Source organism: Phyllostomus hastatus, unplaced genomic scaffold (genome assembly GCF_019186645.2).
Source record: "Phyllostomus hastatus isolate PE091 unplaced genomic scaffold, TTU_PhHast_1.1 phas_scaffold_760, whole genome shotgun sequence".
Taxonomy (NCBI): Eukaryota; Metazoa; Chordata; class Mammalia; order Chiroptera; family Phyllostomidae; genus Phyllostomus; species Phyllostomus hastatus.
In genome coordinates, this window is record NW_025334040.1 from 2,894,390 (window position 1) to 2,913,892 (window position 19,503).

The 19,503-nt window shown below is 48.0% G+C and overlaps 1 protein-coding gene and 1 long non-coding RNA gene across 5 annotated transcripts in view; one reads left to right on the forward strand and one right to left on the reverse strand.

Moving 5' to 3' along the window:
* ASCC2 (activating signal cointegrator 1 complex subunit 2) overlaps positions 1-19,503 on the forward strand; it is a 37,459-nt gene that overhangs the window by 7,260 nt on the left and 10,696 nt on the right. For 3 of the 4 annotated variants that reach the window (XM_045826825.1, XM_045826829.1, XM_045826827.1), the window contains 11 exons: positions 2,499-2,657; positions 3,026-3,196; positions 4,196-4,325; positions 8,827-8,894; positions 10,858-10,968; positions 12,075-12,187; positions 15,602-15,676; positions 16,129-16,236; positions 16,460-16,528; positions 16,717-16,791; positions 18,175-18,355. In XM_045826825.1, the coding sequence (XP_045682781.1) occupies positions 2,499-2,657; positions 3,026-3,196; positions 4,196-4,325; positions 8,827-8,894; positions 10,858-10,968; positions 12,075-12,187; positions 15,602-15,676; positions 16,129-16,236; positions 16,460-16,528; positions 16,717-16,791; positions 18,175-18,355 (1,260 nt within the window). The remainder of the gene's footprint in view (positions 1-2,498; positions 2,658-3,025; positions 3,197-4,195; positions 4,326-8,826; positions 8,895-10,857; positions 10,969-12,074; positions 12,188-15,601; positions 15,677-16,128; positions 16,237-16,459; positions 16,529-16,716; positions 16,792-18,174; positions 18,356-19,503) is intronic. The other variant, XM_045826828.1, reaches the window with a different exon arrangement.
* Positions 252-8,502, reverse strand: LOC123810956. Its single transcript, XR_006784325.1, has 3 exons — positions 8,292-8,502; positions 7,874-7,959; positions 252-597 (listed from the first exon to the last, which is right to left on the reverse strand). It is a non-coding gene; the product is annotated as an uncharacterized LOC123810956 (long non-coding RNA).

Genomic DNA, 19,503 nt, shown 5'->3' on the forward strand with positions numbered 1-19,503 from the left:
CACTATTCTAGGGACTGGGAATGTGGTGAGTGAGGCTCAGACTCCCTTCAGAGACCTACAGTCTATCAGGGGAGGCAGACTAGGTGGGCTCTCCCTTTGTATATAACTTTATTAGGGTATCATTGAAGAGAAATAAACTGTACACATTTAAAGTATACCATTTGATTAGTTTTGACATCTTTATACACCCACGAAGCCATCACCATGATCAAGATATTGAACATTTCAACCAAAAGTTTATTTGTGCCTTTATAATTTGTCCCTTCCTCTCTCCCCATCCACTGTAACTACTGATCTGAAAGCACTTTTGATGCAGTTCAAGTGCTATAGTCAGGGATGCACAGAGTGCAGGTGCTGGGGGAGCCCAGGTAAAACTCTCATCTAGTCAGGGGTAGGAGTTGGGGAGACTTCCTGGGGGAGGTGAGGTCAGGGCTGGGATCAAAAGGACTAGCAGTGAGACCAGGATGGCATGGACATACCATAGGTCATTTAGTAGGTCTGCAGTATAAGCTTTGGTTCATATCCTGCCCCAGTTGCCTCCTTAGCCCTGTGACCTTGGCGCAGTTCCTGAAGCTTGCTGAGTCTTTGTTTCTTCCTCTGAAAAAAAAAAAAAAAAGGCAAAAAAGAATATGATCTCTCTTTTAAGTTGTTGTCATAGATAAAAAAGAAAGGCCCTGGGACATACCTACTCCCAGCTGGTGCGGGGCAGGTCCTCCGTAAGCGGTGGGTTTTATTATCATTATTTCAGTGTTCTGTCCCTCCAAATCCATCTCCTACCACCCAGTGCAAATTGTCCCTTCTTTTTTAATGGCCCATTTTTATACCTCTGAAAAAACACAGTTTCTTCATTCAAAAATTATTATTCTCCAAGGCCAGCTCGGATGCTGCTGGCTCTGGGAAGCTAGGCGGCCCTTGCCCTCCAGGCAGAGCTAATCCCCTGCTGTTCTCCCTCCGTCCCTCTGCCAGGTTTGAGCTGTCCCTTCCTCTGTGGTATGCTCACTTGATGGCTTAGATATGCATCTTCCCCTCTGGAGCATGGTGTCTGTGCGCACGCAGATGCTTCTCTTCTCGGGCCCCACCACACCTGGCACAGCAGGGTGCCCGTCAGTTTGTAGGATTGCAAGGAACGTAGAATCTAGGGGTGGTGGGGTGTGTTTCTGTTTCAGAGCGGAGGACGGAGGATGATGGGTGAGTAGCCGGGCTTGGTAAGCAACTTGAGAGGTGAGGTGTCAACACAGTGGCAGTAGAGCTTAGAAACCAAGGAGTATGAATTTAGGCCCTGGAGAGTGGTTTTGAACTTGCTTCAGTCAGCAGGATTCCTTTTTCAAAAGGTTTATACCTGGAACCCCACTGTATAAGTTCTCATTTAAGTGGGAAGGATCCCGTAGACCCACCCAATGGGTGGCCCCCGAGGAATGCTTGTGGAACCCAGACTCCACAGTTTGAAAACTTGCATTAGCCAGGGGAAGGCCTAGGTGGCTCTCAAGGAGACTGACAATCAGTCGTGATTTTCCTGTCCCCCTGGACTGACACACCTGGAAGCGGGCGGACCGTGGTTGATAACAGCTGAGATGTTACCTGGCCTTCCTCCTATTACCATTTCCCCTGGAGAAAGCAGCCCTTATGTAGTCAGAGGAGAAAACTGAGCTCATCGTCTCTTCTTTACGGTGAACAAAGTAAGGTTTGTTCACGACAAGGTAGGAGCTGGAAGGGAGAACTTGTGATTTTAAGCCAACACCTACAATTACTTGATTACAGCATCCTTTCTTAAAAAAATTACTGAGGTATTTTATTATTATTAAACGGTTAAAGCATGATACATACAGAATGATACTATTGTTGTGAGAAAGATGAACACATCTAAACAAATACTTCGTATGCGTATACTGGAATGTAAATGCCTTGAAAAGGTCTGCGAGGGCCCTCACCGGGTACGAGGGCATGGGGACGGGTACGGTCCCGGCGGCTCACCTCTGTAGTGTTGTAAATTTTTTAAAGAAAAGACATTTCACTTGTATAATTAAAAATAATTTTTAAAGTAATACACGTTTATTTTTTTTTAATTGGAAAGTATATTTAAGTCAAAATCCCTCCCCCCCAGCAGAGATAACCACTATCAGTGTTGGAGTGTTGTCTCCCCTACACTTTTTTAGCCTGTTCCAGTGGGTGAATGTGTTAAATATATCTATCTATCTACACTTAAAAACAAAAACAAAAACAAAAACTGATTATACTAAATAGAGAGGTTTGTACTCTGCTTTTTCTTTCCTTAACCTTTCCCCCGTCATTAAATAGTCTCCAAATGGTTTTTAATGCCCGCCTCATGTTCCCTGGATGCAACCAAGCCCCTTTGTTAGAGACACTTGGTTCTTTATGCTTAAAAGCTCCTTGGAGGGTCACCGGTTGGAACAGCCAAGTGTTGTCATTGCTGTGGGTTGGCAAGTGGGCCCTCGCTGACTAACCTCTGCCACGGTAACACGTGGTTTTTGGATCCGTAGCACCCTGAGCAGAAGGCAGACCGGTATTTTGTGTTATACAAACCGCCCCCTAAAGACAACATTCCCGCCCTAGTGGAGGAGTACCTGGAACGCGCCACCTTCGTAGCCAATGACCTCGACTGGCTCCTGGCCTTGCCTCATGATAAATTCTGGTGCCAGGTAACATTCTATCAAAATTAATGCTAAGACAAAGCACATGACATGCCGTTTGGTTGGTTGCTGTTGTTGTTTCTCTCCCCCTAGGAGATGCTTTTTTCTCTACTTTTCTCACTGGATCCTTACCAGCAAATTGTGGTTTGGATTGCTCTGTCTTGTATCACAATCTCAATGATGTTTACGCAATGCCTTCTAGTGTGTCATTTTAGAAACTTGTGTTTAGCCCTTGCTCATTCATACCTCCTTAGTCCCTTGGGGTTGGAGTGTTTGCCACCGGCCAGGGCTGATGAGCTACGAGCCGCTGAGCAGTCCACCCATAAGCCCTGGGGCCTTGGTAACAAATCCTTGCTCTCCTCTGTTGCCTGGCTAAGGTCATCTTCGATGAGACCCTGCAGAAGTGTCTGGACTCCTACCTGCACTATGTCCCCAGAAAGTTCGATGAGTGGGTGGCCCCAGCCCCCGAGGTTGTTGACATGCAGAAGCGCCTCCATCGAAGCGTTTTTCTCACCTTCCTCCGAATGTCCACTCACAAGGAATCCAAAGTAAGTCCCTGATCCCGTGACAGGTCGCCAATGATACCTAACACCTCTGTGCCGGACTCTCCGTCCCTGGGAAGGAAGGCTCTAGAAGTATCCAGTTTCCCCTTTGTCTCCTCTCCACCTTTATTCCCACCTTTGGGGAAGAAATCTGTGCCACCTCCCTTATCCTGTAATTCACTGGGTCGGCCTGTGTTACACCCACTGTTTTCATCAATGGGAGCCAAGGGCCCTTTGCCAGATGACGCGTGACTCTGCCTTTTCTTGTGCGTCAGAAGATAAAAACAGTGATTCTGATTTTTCAAAGGAACTTGTATATGCTTTTGGAAAACCTCTACTCCGTCCCCCCGATTTTAAAAATAATGCTGTCTCTGAACAATACAAACATTACAGAAATAATTTGTCAATAGTGAAGTTTACCTACAAAATCTCCTCCCCCTAAAATAACCACTTTTAAGGTGCATATTCCTTTAGGGTTTTCCTTTTTTTCCCTTCTCCCTTTAAATAGGGGTGTGCGTCTGTGCATGTATTTGTTTTAAAAATAGGATCTTTTTTAAAAAAACATTTTTAGTATGGACATTTTCAAATATACATAAAAGCATAATGAACCCTATGTACCCATCATCCAACTTCAACAATTATCAACATTTTGCTGATCTAGTTTTCTCTCTCTTTCAGAGCTTTTCTTTGTTTCTTTTTTTTTTTTTTGGAATATTTTTAAGCTATCCCAGACATCATGGTAATTTATCCATGAATATTTTAGAATGAATCCCCAACCAACTGTTTCATAATGTATTTTTGCTTCTTTTTATATTAAAATGAAGAACAGCTATTTCTCCAGGTCAATATATGAGTCTCAGACGTGTCCATGGTATGGATGGACCTTTATTAATTATCCAGTCCCCTGCTGATGGACCCAAAGGTTGTTTCTTGTGAGTTTGCTATTACTTTACAATGCATCTGCTTTCAGAAAGTCTCTTATCTTTTCTTGGCACTGTTCCTTAGGATCACTTCATTTCCCCCTCTGCATTTGGAGAAATCCTCTACAATAACTTCCTGTTTGACATCCCAAAGATCCTGGACCTCTGCGTGCTCTTTGGAAAAGGCAACTCGCCACTGCTAAAGAAGATGATAGGTGCGTAGGGCGTGGGACCTGGGGTGCACAGAGATGGCCCCCACATGCCAAACTAGAGGTTCCAAAGGTAGGCACCTAGATGAGTGCAGGGGGATTCCAAGTGGCCATGGTGGGTGGTGCTTGGAAATGACTTAGATATGTGTATAGCACCCCTGAAATAAGTGTCTGGGTGGCGACGGGGAGTGGAGACAAAGACGTGTACCACGTGGTTCCTCAAGGATCTTGGAGTCTGAGTGTTAGGCCATGTGTTAAACAGTTGAAGAAGGCGGGAGTTTGCTTTGGTGATAAGAGTGACAGCAGTGGTGATAGCTAACCTTTATTGGAGTGCTTGCTGCGGGGCTGAGCATTCCTCACGTGTCATCTCAGCCAGGCCTCACAGCAGCCCTGTGACCTGATGCCGTCATCTTCCACATCCGCAGATAAGGAAACTAAGTTTACAATGTAAGGACTTGCCTAAGAGGCCATGACTAATAAGTGGCCAAGCTGGGATTTATGTCACATAGGCCTAACTGTCGAGTTCTTATTCTTTTTTTTTAATTGCTTTGAGAGAGAGAGCAAGAGAAACATCAGTTTGTTGTTCCACTTATTTATGCATGCATTGATTGCTTCTTATATGTGCCTTGACCAGGGATCGGACCATAGCCTTGGTGTGTTGGGATGACGCTTTAACCAACTGAGCTACCCAGTCAGGGCCATTGAACTCTTGTTCTTTGCTACGCCCTGCCTCAGGGATGCTGAGGCTGCCTAGAAATGTCATGATTTGCATTGTTGCTGAAAACAGATGGGGGCAGAGTTCAGAGAGGACTCTGGGTTGTGAAAGAAATGAAGTCAGCAGCAGATCCTGTCAGGAGGCAGTGGGCTGGAAGGTTCAGTCAGAGACAGAAGCTTGGTTGGGATGCTACAGAGGGAACAGAGCCCGTTGCAGTTCATGGCATTGGGCCCTGCACAGAGGTGCTCACCCCGGGCACCGCTGTCAGCCTCCTTCACCTTGAGATTGTAGGACATGGTCTTTGAAATGCCCAGTTGCAAAGCTGAGTGATCCCTTATAATGGTTTCCTTCCTTTTTTTTCCCTAATAATAAAGGTAATGTATGTTAATTTAGAAAATTTTGGGAGAATACTAAATATAAAGAATCAGGAAAGCAGTTACCAAATTCCTGTATTTAAAGACAATCATTTGGTGATTATTTCCTTCCAGTCTCTTCTCTGTGTTTCTTAAAAACATATCCAAGCTAATGTATATGAAATTTCATATCCAACTTTTTTATTGGAACAACCCCTGGTTTCGCATTGAAATTTAAGTCTTGCATGATCATCAGTTAATTTATTTTATTTTCCCAGGGAAAGACCCTTAGTAATTTTAATGTAGACTGAGAGGATGGTGTGAGTGAGCAAGAAGCAAGCCTGCTTTGTTAAAGACACAATTATTAGGCCAGTTTAGTTAGAGTGGAGCATTCTGGGAGATGAGGGAAGGGCCAGATCAGGAGGGCTCAGTGCCAGGCTCTGGGGAGTGGTATTACTGGTGGCTCAAAAGGCAGGTTCTCAAGGTGAACTGCCCAATTCACACTCCAGCTCTATTCCTAGCTATGTCACATTGTCACTCTAATTAGCTAATTGTCAATTAGCCACTCTAAGGCTCAGTTTTCTCATCTAAAAATGGGAAGACTAGTGACTTACCCACCTTATAGGATGGTTGTGGGGATTAAATGTGAGGTGGTGCTCAGCACAGTGCCTGGCACGTTATAGGCACTTGATAAGTGTGAGCTCTTATTGTGATGAGACCATAGCAGTCCCTAGGAGCTTGGAGCAGGGTGGGGAACTGTCTGGCAACAAGGTTAATCTGTCAGCACATGGGTACAGAGGGCAATGACAGGAGACCACAAAGGAGGCTAGTGGCTCCATGTGGCTTTGAAGGTGAGAGCCTGGTTGGGCTGCTGGGGTGGAAGAGGACGTCTGGGAGGCGGAATAAAGCAGGGCTAGTGAGGTCAGCTGAAGAGAGAAGTCTTAATGATTCCAGAGAAAACTGGTGTCAGTTGCAGAAAAGGCCTTTGGGAGGTGGCAGAGTGCATTGTGAGTAGAGGCAAGGTCAGCGTTAGCTCTGTTGGGTGTAGAATGGCTGTGTGGATTGTTGGGGGCGGGGGTGGGGGGGGGCGAGATGACGCATCCAGACAGGCAAGGGTAGAGGGAGAAAGCTCTGCCTGCTGCCAAGACTTCTAATTGTTTTGAATCACTGACTCCTTTGAGAAGCAGATAAAAGCTTGTCTCTGGAAAAACATACCCCCTTATAGATTTTGAGGTGTTTTAGAACATCCTCATTCCCATATTGAGAACCCTATACTGGCTTATTCTTTGGCTCTAGAGGATGGTTAATGGAAAAGAGGGCAGGACCAGGCATCAGGAATCCATTCATTGTGTGTGTGTGTGTGTGTGTGTGTGTGTGTGTGTGTGTGTGTGTTGGGGATGGGTGTGGAGAATGGGCCTGCAGGCACAGGAGAGAAGGAGGGAGCAAGGAACCTGGCTGATGGTCCTTTGGGCAGAAGCCCAGTCCTTACCCTGCCCCTTACTCCCCCTACACCCCGCTTTTCTTAAACCTCAAGGCTGGTATTGTGAATTAACAAGTAATTTTGAACGCAGGTCCTTTCAGTTGGACTCTCTTGGAGCTGCTTTGCCAAAGCAAGAGTACATTGGGCCTCGGCCCTGTCTGCGCTGCACTGATCTATTTGGCAACTTTCCCCATTTGCCCTGGGTTTCTGGACCGCTTTAGTCCGAGGAGGGACATTTCCAAGGATGCCACTGCTGTCCCATACCTTTTAATTATTTCTCTAAGAGATCCAAAGTCAGATCTTCACCATAATCAGAATCAGATAAAGGAAAGGAAAAGAACTTCAAAGTCCCCAAGGGTAGATTATGAAATGTGATCTCTTTTGATGCTTGTTAAAACATCGCTGTTACTCAGGCTTGAGCATTGGGAGGATTATGAGAGAGTGCCTTCCACCATGCCAGGTGGTTGGGGTGTGGAAAGGACCGCAGTGTGGCCCTGGAAATTATGGGAGGAGACCTGTTCCTGATGCCTGGGTTAGGAGACACCACCTGGAGAAGGCGACTTCTGCCTTATGGGAGGACACTTCATGCAGAAGGAGGGGACAAGACTTATTCTCTGAGAATGAGGACGGTGCAAGGGAGGAGGTGCGATGCCAGGAATGGTGAGAGGGTTGCCAGAGATGCCAACAGAGGCCAGATCTCACAGGGCCCTTTGTGCCTTGGTGAGGAGTTCTGACTTGACCTTGAGGATCCCGATAGGAGGGTTTTATGAGGAAGAGGAGAGGTTGGTGGAGAGACAGCTCAGTCACTTCTTGCCTGTCAGGAGTAGGAGGTGGGTGCAGACAGTCAGGGAGTACCTTCACAGGCTGAGGGATCAGCACCCTTCTGGAGATGGGAAGTGCTGAGCAATTGTGTTGATGAAACTCAGCTTTCTGGAATCAAGGAAAAAAGTAGCATCCAGGAAAGTGTTTACAGAAAGTCCAGCCACCTAGGTACTTGCTTACTTACCCAGTGCCATCTGGCTTTTGCATTTACAAATCTTCTGGGATGGGGTGAGGGCTGCAGAGTTTTCAATGAAGAAACCGAGGCCAGACCTGCCCAAGGACAGAAGACACCTAGAATTCTGAACACCCTGACAGTCAGCCAATCTTAAATGCTAGGATTAGAATGGGATGAAGAACCCTAGCCCCTCAGGGCGTTTGCATTTGCATGTGACATCCCCACTAGCTGTGATTCTCCCTCCCTCCCTTCGCCATTTGGGCAGTCAGATCCTTTGGTTTCTGTTCCAGTTACCATACGCTCTAACCTCCTCACTCACAGCAGCAACACTGGGAGAATAGTGAACACTCACAGAGGAGCTTCACTTTACAGAAACAACTGCAAATGGGTGGTAAATCTGTCTTTAGGTCCCTCGCAGGCCTCTCACCTTGGAGTGGGATCCATTAGTATGACCGGCATGTTCAAAAGCAGAGGGTGAAAGAATTTCCAGAGAAATTTTTCCTTAGATCCCTTCACATTATTGGAGACGTGGCCTGGCAAGAATCCTGGATTTCGGCATCCAGGTTTCTTGAGCAAAGAGATCATATCTCCTCATTTTCCTGGATGACTAACTCCCACTTCCAAAGCCAATGCTGTCATACAAGGCACAGTGCCCAAGTGTGATCACTCCCCGGGACGTCAGGCAGAGCTGGTTTGACCAGGGCAGGTCTTTTACATAACTCACTAGGCAGAGGTGCTTATAAGGTTAAATTGTGCCGAGCAAGTCCCTCCCCCACCCTGGGGAAGTTTCTAGGCTGGGCCAAAGCTCTGGTGCCAGCAGGGCCTGGGGCCAGGACTGCTCTAGTTCAGGCAGGCTTAGGAAAGGGAAGAAAGGTCACAGAACATGCTGGCAACTATTTGTAATGTATCCTCTCCACCCCCACTCTCTTTTCCCAATTCCTACCTTTCTTTTCTCTTTTCAGGAAACATCTTTACCCAGCAGCCAAGTTACTATAATGACCTGGATGAAACCATGCCCACCATCCTTCAGGTACCAGCTCTGAGCCCTGCCCAGAGGAGGGGGAGCTTGGGAAGCAGTCCTCTTCCCCACCTGATAATGCCCCTTGACTTTCCTGAGCCCGGGATAAACGTTTACTCCCCACACCCTTGTGGTCCCACCTCCAGACGGTCTGTGTCCCGCTCCTCACCACACCACTTCCACTCTGCTCTTTCCCTGCTGAGCAGGCTGAAACCTCAGGGCTGTCAGGCACTGTACTCATGCAAAAGGGCTTGGCTTGCATGTTGTGTTTGCTGATAGCCATAGCCTCTAAGGCTACCCCTCTAAGAGAGCTAGGCTTCTGAAATAAGAGTGTTAAAGTTTTCTAAAATAATTTTATGAAATAATAATGTTCAATGTGAAATATTGGAAAGTATGAAAAATAGAAAAAGGAAGATAAATATTCCCCTGTGATTCTATCTCAACACCAAGAGATATCCATCATCATGGTAACTTTTAGAATACAGTTGTCCTTCTGTGTCCATGGGTTCTGCATCTGAGGACTTAATCAACCATGGATTGAAAATGTTTTTTTATGCCCTGGCTGGTGTGGCTCAGTGGATTGAGTGCCAGTCTGCCAACCAAGGGGTGACCGGTTCGATTCCCTGTCAGGGCACATGCCTGGGTTGCAGGACAGGTCTGTAATAGGGGCCATGTGAGAGACAACCACACATTGATGTTTCCCTCTCTCCCTCCCTTCCCCTCTCTCTAAAAATGAATACATTTTTAAAAAATCTTCAAAAAAATTTTTTAAATGCTTCATTGCTGATGTGTGTTATATAGATAGGCCTATGATCATTGTTTCTGTGCTGAAAATGTACAGATCTTTTTTTCTTGTCATTAAAATTTTTTTTCTTATTTATTGCTTTCAGAGAGAGAAGGAAAGGGAAGGGGAGAGAGAAAGAAAGAAAAAACCACATCAATTTCTTCTTCCACTTATTCATGCATTCATTGGTTGCTTCTTGTCTGTGTTCTGACCAGGGATCAAATCCCTCACCCTTGGCATATTGGGATGACACTCTGACCAACTGAGCTACTGAGCCAGGGCTGTCATTTCTTAAACCATACGGTATTATCACTATTTATATAGCATTTGCATTGGATAGGTATTATAAGTAATTTAGAGATGATTTGCCAGGGTGTCCCACCTTCTGGCATCTCTGGGCAACACTGGAAGAAGAAGAGTTGTCTGGGGCCACACATTAAATACACTGTGACACGTAATCACAGAAATAATCTCATAAGGTTTTAAGTAAATTTATGATTATGTGTTGGGCCACATTCATAGCCATCCAGCCCACAGGCTGTAGGTCGAACAGCCCTGAAGTATAACGGGACGATGTGTAGGTTACATACAAATATGCCCTTTTATATAGGTGTCTTGAACTTATAAAATAATTCACAAGACTTGAGCACCTGTGAATTTGGGTATCACCAGGGCCTTAGGACCAATTCCTGAAGGATTTTGAGGGACAGTTATCCATTATCATACTTAAGGATAGCATAATCAGTTAAAGATTGCATAATTTTATGATCGACTCTGTTTCCCTTCACTGTTGATTTGGCTTTTATTTTAATATAGTTCCTATAAATGCCATCTACGGGGGGATCCAAAAACATATTATATATTGCTGAATGTATATCTTAAATGTTACCATACACTTGCCCAGCCTCTCCAGTCAGATAATATCTGCAAGATCCCGGGGCTTTACATACACTTTGTCTTTTAATCCTCACCATAATCCTGTAGAGAGAATATCCCCATGATCTCTGTTTTACAGTTTCCACTCTGACCCTGCTCTCAGAGAAGGTCACTGTCTCACCTGGTGTCACAGGAGCACTGGCATCGATTCCAGAGTCCAAGGCAGTTTTCAGATCACCCATCCCTGGCTGTAGGACAGAGGTCCTAGCTGTTGGGCCAGCAGGTTGTGGGAGAGTCACCTCTTGTGTTTCGCAGGTCTTCAGCAATATCCTCCAGCACAGTGGTTTGCAAGGGGACGGGGCCAGTGCCACACCACAGAAGCTTGAAGAGAGGGGCCGGTTGACCCCCAGTGACATGCCCCTCCTGGTGAGGTTGCCCTTCGGCCCAGCCTCTTACTGCCTGATAGAGGACCCAGCAGCTTCTCCCCCCCCCGCCACGCCCCTTTCCCCAATTCCATAAGCAACTATTCCCATCACATTTAGAGCATTTCAGCAGGCTTTCCTTTTTCTCTGGAAACTTTATTTAGGGAGTAGAGAAACGAATACAGAACTGGAATTCAGAGGACAGGAGTGTAGTTCAGCCCCAGGTTCATTCATGTGCTGTTTGTTGGGCTATTCGTTCATTCAGTGAATTTGTGCTGAGGAGCCCCTGACATGGGCTGGGCCCTGTGCCGGGCGTTGGGTGTAAAGCAGTAAGCAAAAGCAGACTTGTTGTCTGCTCTCATGGAACTGAGAGTCTCATGCTGATGACAGGCAGAAGGTAAATATTTAAGAAGCCTGAACATATGCCAGGCCCTGCTTTATACACTGGAGATAGAGCAGGAACAAGGCAGCTGTGAGCCGCTGTCTTGGACCTTATGATCTCATGGGAAAATAGACGTGAAATAAGTATTTCAGAAAGGGGTACACTAAGTGCAGTGGGAGCAAATCCTTTTTACTCCCCTGAACCTCAGGGTTTTTTACCTGTGAAATAGAGATTCTAACAGCTGCCCAGCTCATAACAATTCTCATGCGTTGTCATGACAATCAGGGAAGTGTATAAGAAAGGGCTCCCTGTTCTGAATACTCTCTTCAAAATGCAAGAAAAGTGTGGGCTTGCTATTCTTGTTCTTACTGGGATGTACTTTCTGTGGGGGCCACAGGCATTGTGTTCAGATTCCAGGGTTGGTTCTCCTTCAACTTAGAAGAGGACCATATTACCCTAGAGCTGGAAGTAACCCTAGATGTCACTGGGTGTGCACCCATTGGTCCTACATAGCAAGACCTGAAGTTTAGGGAGGTTGAGTGACTTGCCCAGGTTGTCCTCCTAGAGATGGACCAGCCAGGCTTTGCCGAAACCTCCAGTGTTCTCTTTCCACCACAACGCATCTGCTTGTTGGGGACCCCTGGCGGTGTCAACTTTGTCTCCGACCCTTCACAGAGCTGTAACAAGGGGGCAGAGGAGAATAATGCAGTGTTTTCTTTTGGCCACAGGAATTAAAGGACATTGTTCTCTACCTTTGTGATACCTGCACTACGCTCTGGGCCTTTCTGGATATCTTCCCTTCGGCTTGCCAAACCTTCCAGAAACACGACTTCTGTTACAGGTACTGTGATAGTTTGGGCTGTTGAAATAATGGTTCTCACCCTTATTCAACAAGTATTTGCTGGGTGCTTACAACATACCAGGCCCTACTACAGCCCAGGGACATAGAAGTAAAGAACACAGATAAGGCTCCTGCTTGCATGGAGCCTGCATTTTAGAAGCATTTCCCATTTTTGGCTAAGAGCAGGGTAGGGGGGGAAAATAGCAACAGCCAAGAAGAGGGCAATTTCAATTCAGTTCTGTTTTATATCAAAGCTCCTGTCTTGGGCAGGGGAGTAATAGACACCAAGAAGTGGCTGAGGGCTTCAGCACCTAGCCCAGGGCAGAGAAACACACACAAGGAAACAAGCAGACATGCTCACATGCAGAGCGGGCTGTTGCGGCCGTATTATGAAATGCTCTGGGAACACAGAGGAGGGAGGCAGAATTCTGTCCAGTGAAATAAGAGGTTTCATGGCGATCCTTAAACAAGGTTTGGAAGAATGAGAAGAACCTTCCAGACAGAGAAAGGTTGCAGTGGCAGGAAGGGCGTGCCAGGCGGGTGGAGTGAAGTCTTCCAAGGCCCAGAGTGTGTTCCTGGGAAAGCCAAGAAGTAGAAGGTGACAAATTGTGGGCGAGGGGAGGGGTGGGGTGGAGACCAGGGCAGCAGGAAAAGGAGTGGGTAACAGAGAGAGATGGCCCTGGGGAAAGCTGGTAACAAGTAAGATTGAGAGGAGCCTTAAACACTCGCAGGGAGTGGCACCTTCATTCTGTAGGCAGAAGGGAGCCACTGGAGGTTCTTATCCAAAGAAGTCATAGAAAGATCCTGTTGGGATGAAGAAAGAGGTAGAGGAGGACGTGGAGAAGGAAAGGAGACCCTCTTTGCCTTCTCAGCACCATGAGCAGATACGTGTTCCTTCCTTGTGCAGGAGAAAGGGGTGTAAGGCATGGCTGGTAACCTACATGTTGCCTGGCAACAGTGGGTCTGGCCCGTTCACAGTGGCCTCTGGCTGTTGCTCTTGCCAGGCATCTTTCTCCACTGTTTGAAGGAGTTCTGGGAGCTGCCCAGCTCTGTCCACCGGCCGTCAGTCCATTCAGTCATTTACTCGCCCATTCAGCAAAGCGTTTATCTAGCGCTGACATGTGCCAGGGATGACAGTGGTATTCTGACTCCTTTTGGGTCACCTCAGCTGGCAAAACTCAGACGCTGGGACTGATCAGCCTCCCACAGAATGTTAGAATAAAGTGTTGATCGACAATTTTCAAGTAGAAAGGGGTTAGGATGGGACTGTCACTGGCCATTTTTTAAAAAAGGTATCTTTTCTCGTGGTACATGTGGCAAATCCTGGCAGGAATTTGGAAAATCCCCAAAGGTAGGAAATTAAATCACTGCGACAGATCGTGTTAGTCCTAGACTTTTGTGCCCTGCTTATTTCCACTTCTCACAGGCATTTTCCTCTTTTGTTACAGCATCTCCCCAAATGTGGCACAGGTTGCTTTTGAAAGGGTCTTTGGGGCTGGGGGGTCATTTTTGGAAGAGCTGACTTTCTTGCAAGGGATAGTGGAAGGAGGGGAGCGGCCGGACTCATTTCAGGGTGAGGGGAGGAAGAAAGGAAAACACTTTTGACTGAAAGTGACACTGCCTTTGCCAAATGACACTGCCTTTGACCCAGAAACAGCCTGGGACTGGCCCAGCCTGTGCAAACTGTGTTGGAGGCCAGGAACGCCCAGTGAGCAAATGCAGTAACCTCAGTCCCTGAGGACTTTCGGCAAGGGGTCATAGCCATCAAACAACTCTTTAGCTAATCCCTCTCATAACAATAGCCTTCTGCTCCTTCCTCCTGAGTATATGCTTGAGTATATCTGAATCTCTCTCTCTCTGTCCTGTAATTTTATGAATGAATAATTCATTCACATGGTTCAAGACTCAAAAAAGTATGAAATATATAGTAACATCTCCCCCTCTCTCTACTCCAGTTCTGTTCCTCATATACAACTATTGTTCTTAGTTTTTTGTGGAATTTTTCCAGAGATATGCATATACAAGCAAATGTGCATATTATATATCACCCAGCCCCTTTTAAAATTTAATACTGGCATATGAATACTCTATGTACTATGTTCATTGTACTTTTAAAATTAATGTATGTCAGTGCATAAAGCACCCTCAATTTTTGGTATGGCTGGACATAATTCCATTGTATGGGATACCAGATCCCATGGATCTTTAGGATTTTCTTCAGTTGTTTGCTATTACAAAACAAAAATGCTATAAAGAATAAATTTTTGTCTAACCACCATGTTGTACACCTGAAACTAACATAAAATGATATTGAATGTAAACTATAATTAAAAAATAAAATTTCAGTAAAATAAAACAAAAACAAGAATAACTTAGCACATACACTTTGCATCTTTGCAAGTGTTTCTGAGTAATAAATTCCTAGAAGTAGCATTGCAGGAACAGATGGTATATGCATTTTAAATTTTTATAGATCTTGCCAAATCACCCTCCAGAAGAGTTGTTCCAACTTACCCTCCCACCAGCAGTGTATCCTGGCAACACCTGACTCTGGGCCAGACTGCCCTCTCTGTCTTCTGGGTGCCATCCTATGGGCCTAGTAAGGCCTGCCTCTTTTGGCCCAGTTACCCTCTTCTGCATACAGCACCACCATAGGCTGGAAGTTGCCAAAAGTCAGCCAACTGACAGACAAATGTTTATAGAGTGCATGATACAGATTCAGCACTGTCCTAGGCCTGTCCTATGCCTGTACAGGCTCTATTTCTGACTTTGGGAAACTAGGATGTTCAGAGACGGGATTACACTGCAGAAGGGAGGCAGCTGCATATACATTCTAAGGATGACATACTCTGAGTACTGTGCATCTGGTTCTGGGAAGGAGTAATCACATGGGTGAGCATGATGAAGAAGCGTGTGGCTGATTTAACTAAAAAAAAAAAAAGAAGCATGTGGCTGGAACGGAAAGTTTAAACTGCATTTGGGGGGGGGGGGGGCGAGGTTGCTGCGGTGGGAAGGAAGGCTGTGCTAGGTATGGATGCCCCAGAGGAAGAGATTGCTGTGCGATATCACATGAGGTAGGCAGCTGCTAGAACTTTCTGAGCCAAAAAAAAGTGACCTGTGTTTCTCAAACTTCAGTTAGTCCTGGGAGGCCATCTCATGGCTCTGTTAGAATGACCCTATCATATGATTTCCCGTCTGAATGGAAGACGTAGCTACTGGTCACTTCCTAGGGACCTCTTCCTGGGACCTACCACAATGGGACAATCTGGGGCCAGGGTCATCCCAGGAGAAAACTGAGGTGACAACTTAGGAGCAGGAAATGGGCCTTCCTGCTCCTTTGTGTTTGCTTTGGTTTTCTGATGAAGTGCAGCATTTATGACCTAATTTAGCCATTTACCATGTGTGCCTCCACAGACTTGCTTCCTTTTATGAAACAGCGATTCCTGAGCTGGAGTCTGCAATTAAGAAGAGGAGGCTTGAAGACAGCAAGTGAGGCGGGGACCACACTCTGGGTGTCACTGTGGCTGAAAGAAGCCTGAGCCAAGGCCCTGCTTCAGCATTCCCATCTCTAAGACAAGGGGTGGGACACAGGACCCTGCAGCTTTGGCTGCTGCATCTCCTCTGAGTAGCCGCCTGGCCCCTGCATCTAAGCCTTTTCCCCTCAGCCATTGCTCTAAGCTTTTGTTAACCAGCCGCTGGTTCCAGACCCACTGTTTGAATAGAGAAGTGGCCCTGGAACCAGCCAGCCTCTCAGAGCTGGAAGAGCCTGTAGGCTTTTCCCAGCTGCTGTCCACCTGAACTGTGAGGCCTTTTCAGCCCAGGGTGCATATATGGGGGTGGGCCTGGAGGGGGCGTGGAACCTGCAACTGCTGGGATTAAGCTCCCTTGGCGCCTTTTTGTCTCTCAAATCTCTCTTTCCTTTTTACCCCTGGCCTTCAAAGGCTGCTAGGTGACCTATGGCAGAGGCTGTCCCATTCCAGAAAGAAGCTACTGGAGATTTTTCATACCATCCTGAACGAGATCTGCCTTCTCCCTGTCCTAGAAAGCAGGTAAGCCCTTGGAAGCCACTGCCCAGGTGGAAGAGCCCCTCCCCAAGCCTAGATAGGGCATTTCCCTCACTTTATCTGCCCCCTCTTACTCCCATGTTGCTGAGAAGGATGGTTTCCTCCAATTGGCTAGAGGCCTTGCACAGGGCGGGGCGAGGTGGGCAGGGAAGGGAGCTGCATGTCATCTGCGTCAAATGAACTCATCTTCCCTGGTGTCCTGTTCCAGCTGTGACAGCATTCAGGGCTTCATTGAGGAATTCCTTCAGATCTTCAGTTCTTTGCTGCAGGAGAAGAGGTGAGTGTGGTTGAGCTGAGACCAGCAGTGGGACAGGCCCACAGTGCTTCATCAGTCCCCACAAGACCTTTCATAATAGAGCCCCTGGCACAGTCTAAGGCTCTGGAATTTGTGGTTGGGCAGCAGATAACAGACTGGTGCCCCTGTGGCCCCAGCCCTGTCCCTCCAATCTGCTCTCTGTCTGGCAGGTTCCTCCGGGACTACGATGCGCTCTTCCCTGTGGCCGATGATGTCAGCTTGCTGCAGCAGGCCTCGTCAGTCTTGTATCCTTCTATCACAGACACTGGGGGGGCCCTGGCCTGAGCAGGTCAGTGATGGGCTGCTGGGACCCGAAGTACCACAGAGAAGTTTACCCCAGAACATGGAGGTCAGCCAGCTTTCCCTAGATGCCTAGACCCTTGCCAAGGCTCCAGCCCATTTCTGGTGGAGATGACGTCTCTGGTCCTTGGAACAGGGGAGGCACAGTCGTGCTTTCTCTAGGTGTTTATTGAGCGTTTGGGCTCGTGTGACCAAGAGGGACTCAGCCCTGTCCTCACGGACCTCACTGCAGGACGGAAAACAGACGGCTAAACAGGCGGTTAGCTGGAGTGTCATATGGGGGAAATTCAGAGGGCAGGGAAGCCAGGGGAGGCACCTAACCCAGCAGAGCTCGGGGTGCAGGTGTCACACAGAGGCGACGTCCACGTTGAGAACAGCAGAAGGAGCAGGAGATGGCCAAGCCCAAGCTCAGCATTCCCAGGGGACAGAGAGCAGGGTGGGTCCGCCTGGACAACCACGAGTATTGTGCGTGGATCTTGAGGCGGGGCTGAGGGGAAGGGGTCTCATGGGACAGGTTAGGATATGGCAGATGATTTGGGGCCAGGCAGACCTGCACAGCCTTGGCGTGACCCCCACTGAGAACTTTGGGCGCTGTCCCGCGAGCACCGGTGAGCTGTGGAAGGGTTAAAGCAGAGGGTGACAGGGTCAGTTTTAGACTTTAGAAAAGCTCTGTCTGGCACAGGAATGAGAATGGACTGGCCAGGGATCTCTCTGAGGCCCAGGGGCTGGTGAGGATGCCGTCGCTGGCATCCAGGCATAGCCAGTGGGGGTTCGGCTTAGAAGTGGAGTGAGAGAGTCTAGGGAAACTCTAAGGTGTCTGACTAGCAGTGCCCAGGGTGGTAGAGAGGGAGGAGGGACAGGGAGGAGCAAACCTGGGAGCCATTTTGGTGGCTGGGGTGGGTTGCTCTGTCCTGTCTCAGAGGCACCCTGTGGCCTTCAGCCTCTGCAGAAAGCCCTCAGGTGGTTGGACAGGACGCCCAATGGCAGTGCCTCCTGGGGGTCAGTGCAGAGGAGGAGCTGCTGGCTCATCCAAACACCCTGCCCCAAGGTGCTCTGATTCCAGATGCTCCTCCTGTCCCTGTCTTTACCCAGAGCTGCTTTCTGTGGAGCGACAGGTACTGGGTTTTATGGCCAGTGGGGCCATGATCCAGTCTGTTTCTTCGTGCAGCCTAGGTGCCTGCAACACCCGCTGGGGTGTGTCCTAGACAGCCCCTGGCAGGAACCGTATGATCGCATGCTGGGGAGGGGTTGAGAAATTATGCTGCCGCACAGCTGAGGGGGCAGAGAGGCCTGGCACCCAAGAGAGACCCCTTAACACTTCCTCACAGAGATGAGACACGGACTGCCTACATCCTCCAGGCGGTTGAGAGTGCGTGGGAAGGGGCGGACCGACGGAAAGCCACAGGTGCTAAAGACCCGCCAGTGGCTGAGGATCTTAATGGGGTTGTGGCAACAGCGGAGCCAGTTAGTGGACTGGCATCGCATCTGGAGAACTCCGAGCGAGTGGAGGTACGTGTGTCTGGAGTGGCGCGTTCTCCCTGTGCCAGCCCCTCCAGGCTCCATCTCAGAGGTTGGGGCAGCAGGAAGCCTCCTTTCTTTGTTTCTGCTCTCAGGGAAAAATGGTTCCTTTTGGGATGGGCACCTCGACCTGCTGGTCAGCCATGTGCTGCCTTTAGAGAGTCCTGGGCTGAGGGCACACTGGGCTGCATGTAGGTAGAGAGCTAGTCTCATAAGCTATCAAAGCCTCTGGTTCCCCTCTGTCAAACGAAGCAAAATCCTCTCTCCTCTGAACAGATCACACTGGAGCTGCTTTGGTTGCAGTTGGGTGCAGTATCAGGTCTCACTGCTTGGCCACCCCGGAAGCCCCTCCAGGGAACTGCAGGGCTCCACTGAGACAGTTTGGAAACCTCTCATCTAGTGCTTTCTCTCCGGGCTTTTCCAAAACACCGGGTCTGTGGCTGCACTGATTGGCCACTGAGCCCTGTGTGTCAGGAGGCAGCATGATATAGGGATTGAGACCACACAGTCTGTAAAGTAAAGCAGCTCAGGGGTGCATCCTGGTTCCGCCACTCGCCAGCTGTGTGGCCTGAGGCACGGTCACTCACACTGAGCCTTCGTTCCTCATCTGTAAGATGGGGCTAGTTGTCTTCGTGAGCTTGTTGGGATATACAGAGCTGCTGTGTGGGGCTCCCTGAACCTGGCTGGCCCTCGATGCCCTGTTAATAGATGCTGATGTTCTGTTAGAGCCCGGGTGCCTTAGCTCTCACAGGGCCTTGGGGAATGACGGTTCCCTCTGCCTCTTCCCACCCTTTTCCCCATTTGGCTTTTTATCTGAGTCATAGAAGGCTTTGCTTTTCTTTTTTTTTAATTTGGGAATTTCCTTAAATGAAAAGTGTAACAAAATTAAGCTGCATCAAGAAGTCTATAAACCAAATCCCTTTTGAAAAGCATATAATTAAAGGGGAACACCTCCACACAGGCCAGGCCTGATGGCTGCTACTCCCCTCCAATGCCAGCCATCAGCTTGTCGGGGCTGAGAAGGACCGTGGTTAGTGAAGCCATGGCTGTTTGTGGCATGGAGACCCTGACTTAGTCATTTGACTAAGGTACTACAGCCAGCAAGGGCCAGGACTCAAATCCGGCCTCCTGTTTCCTGG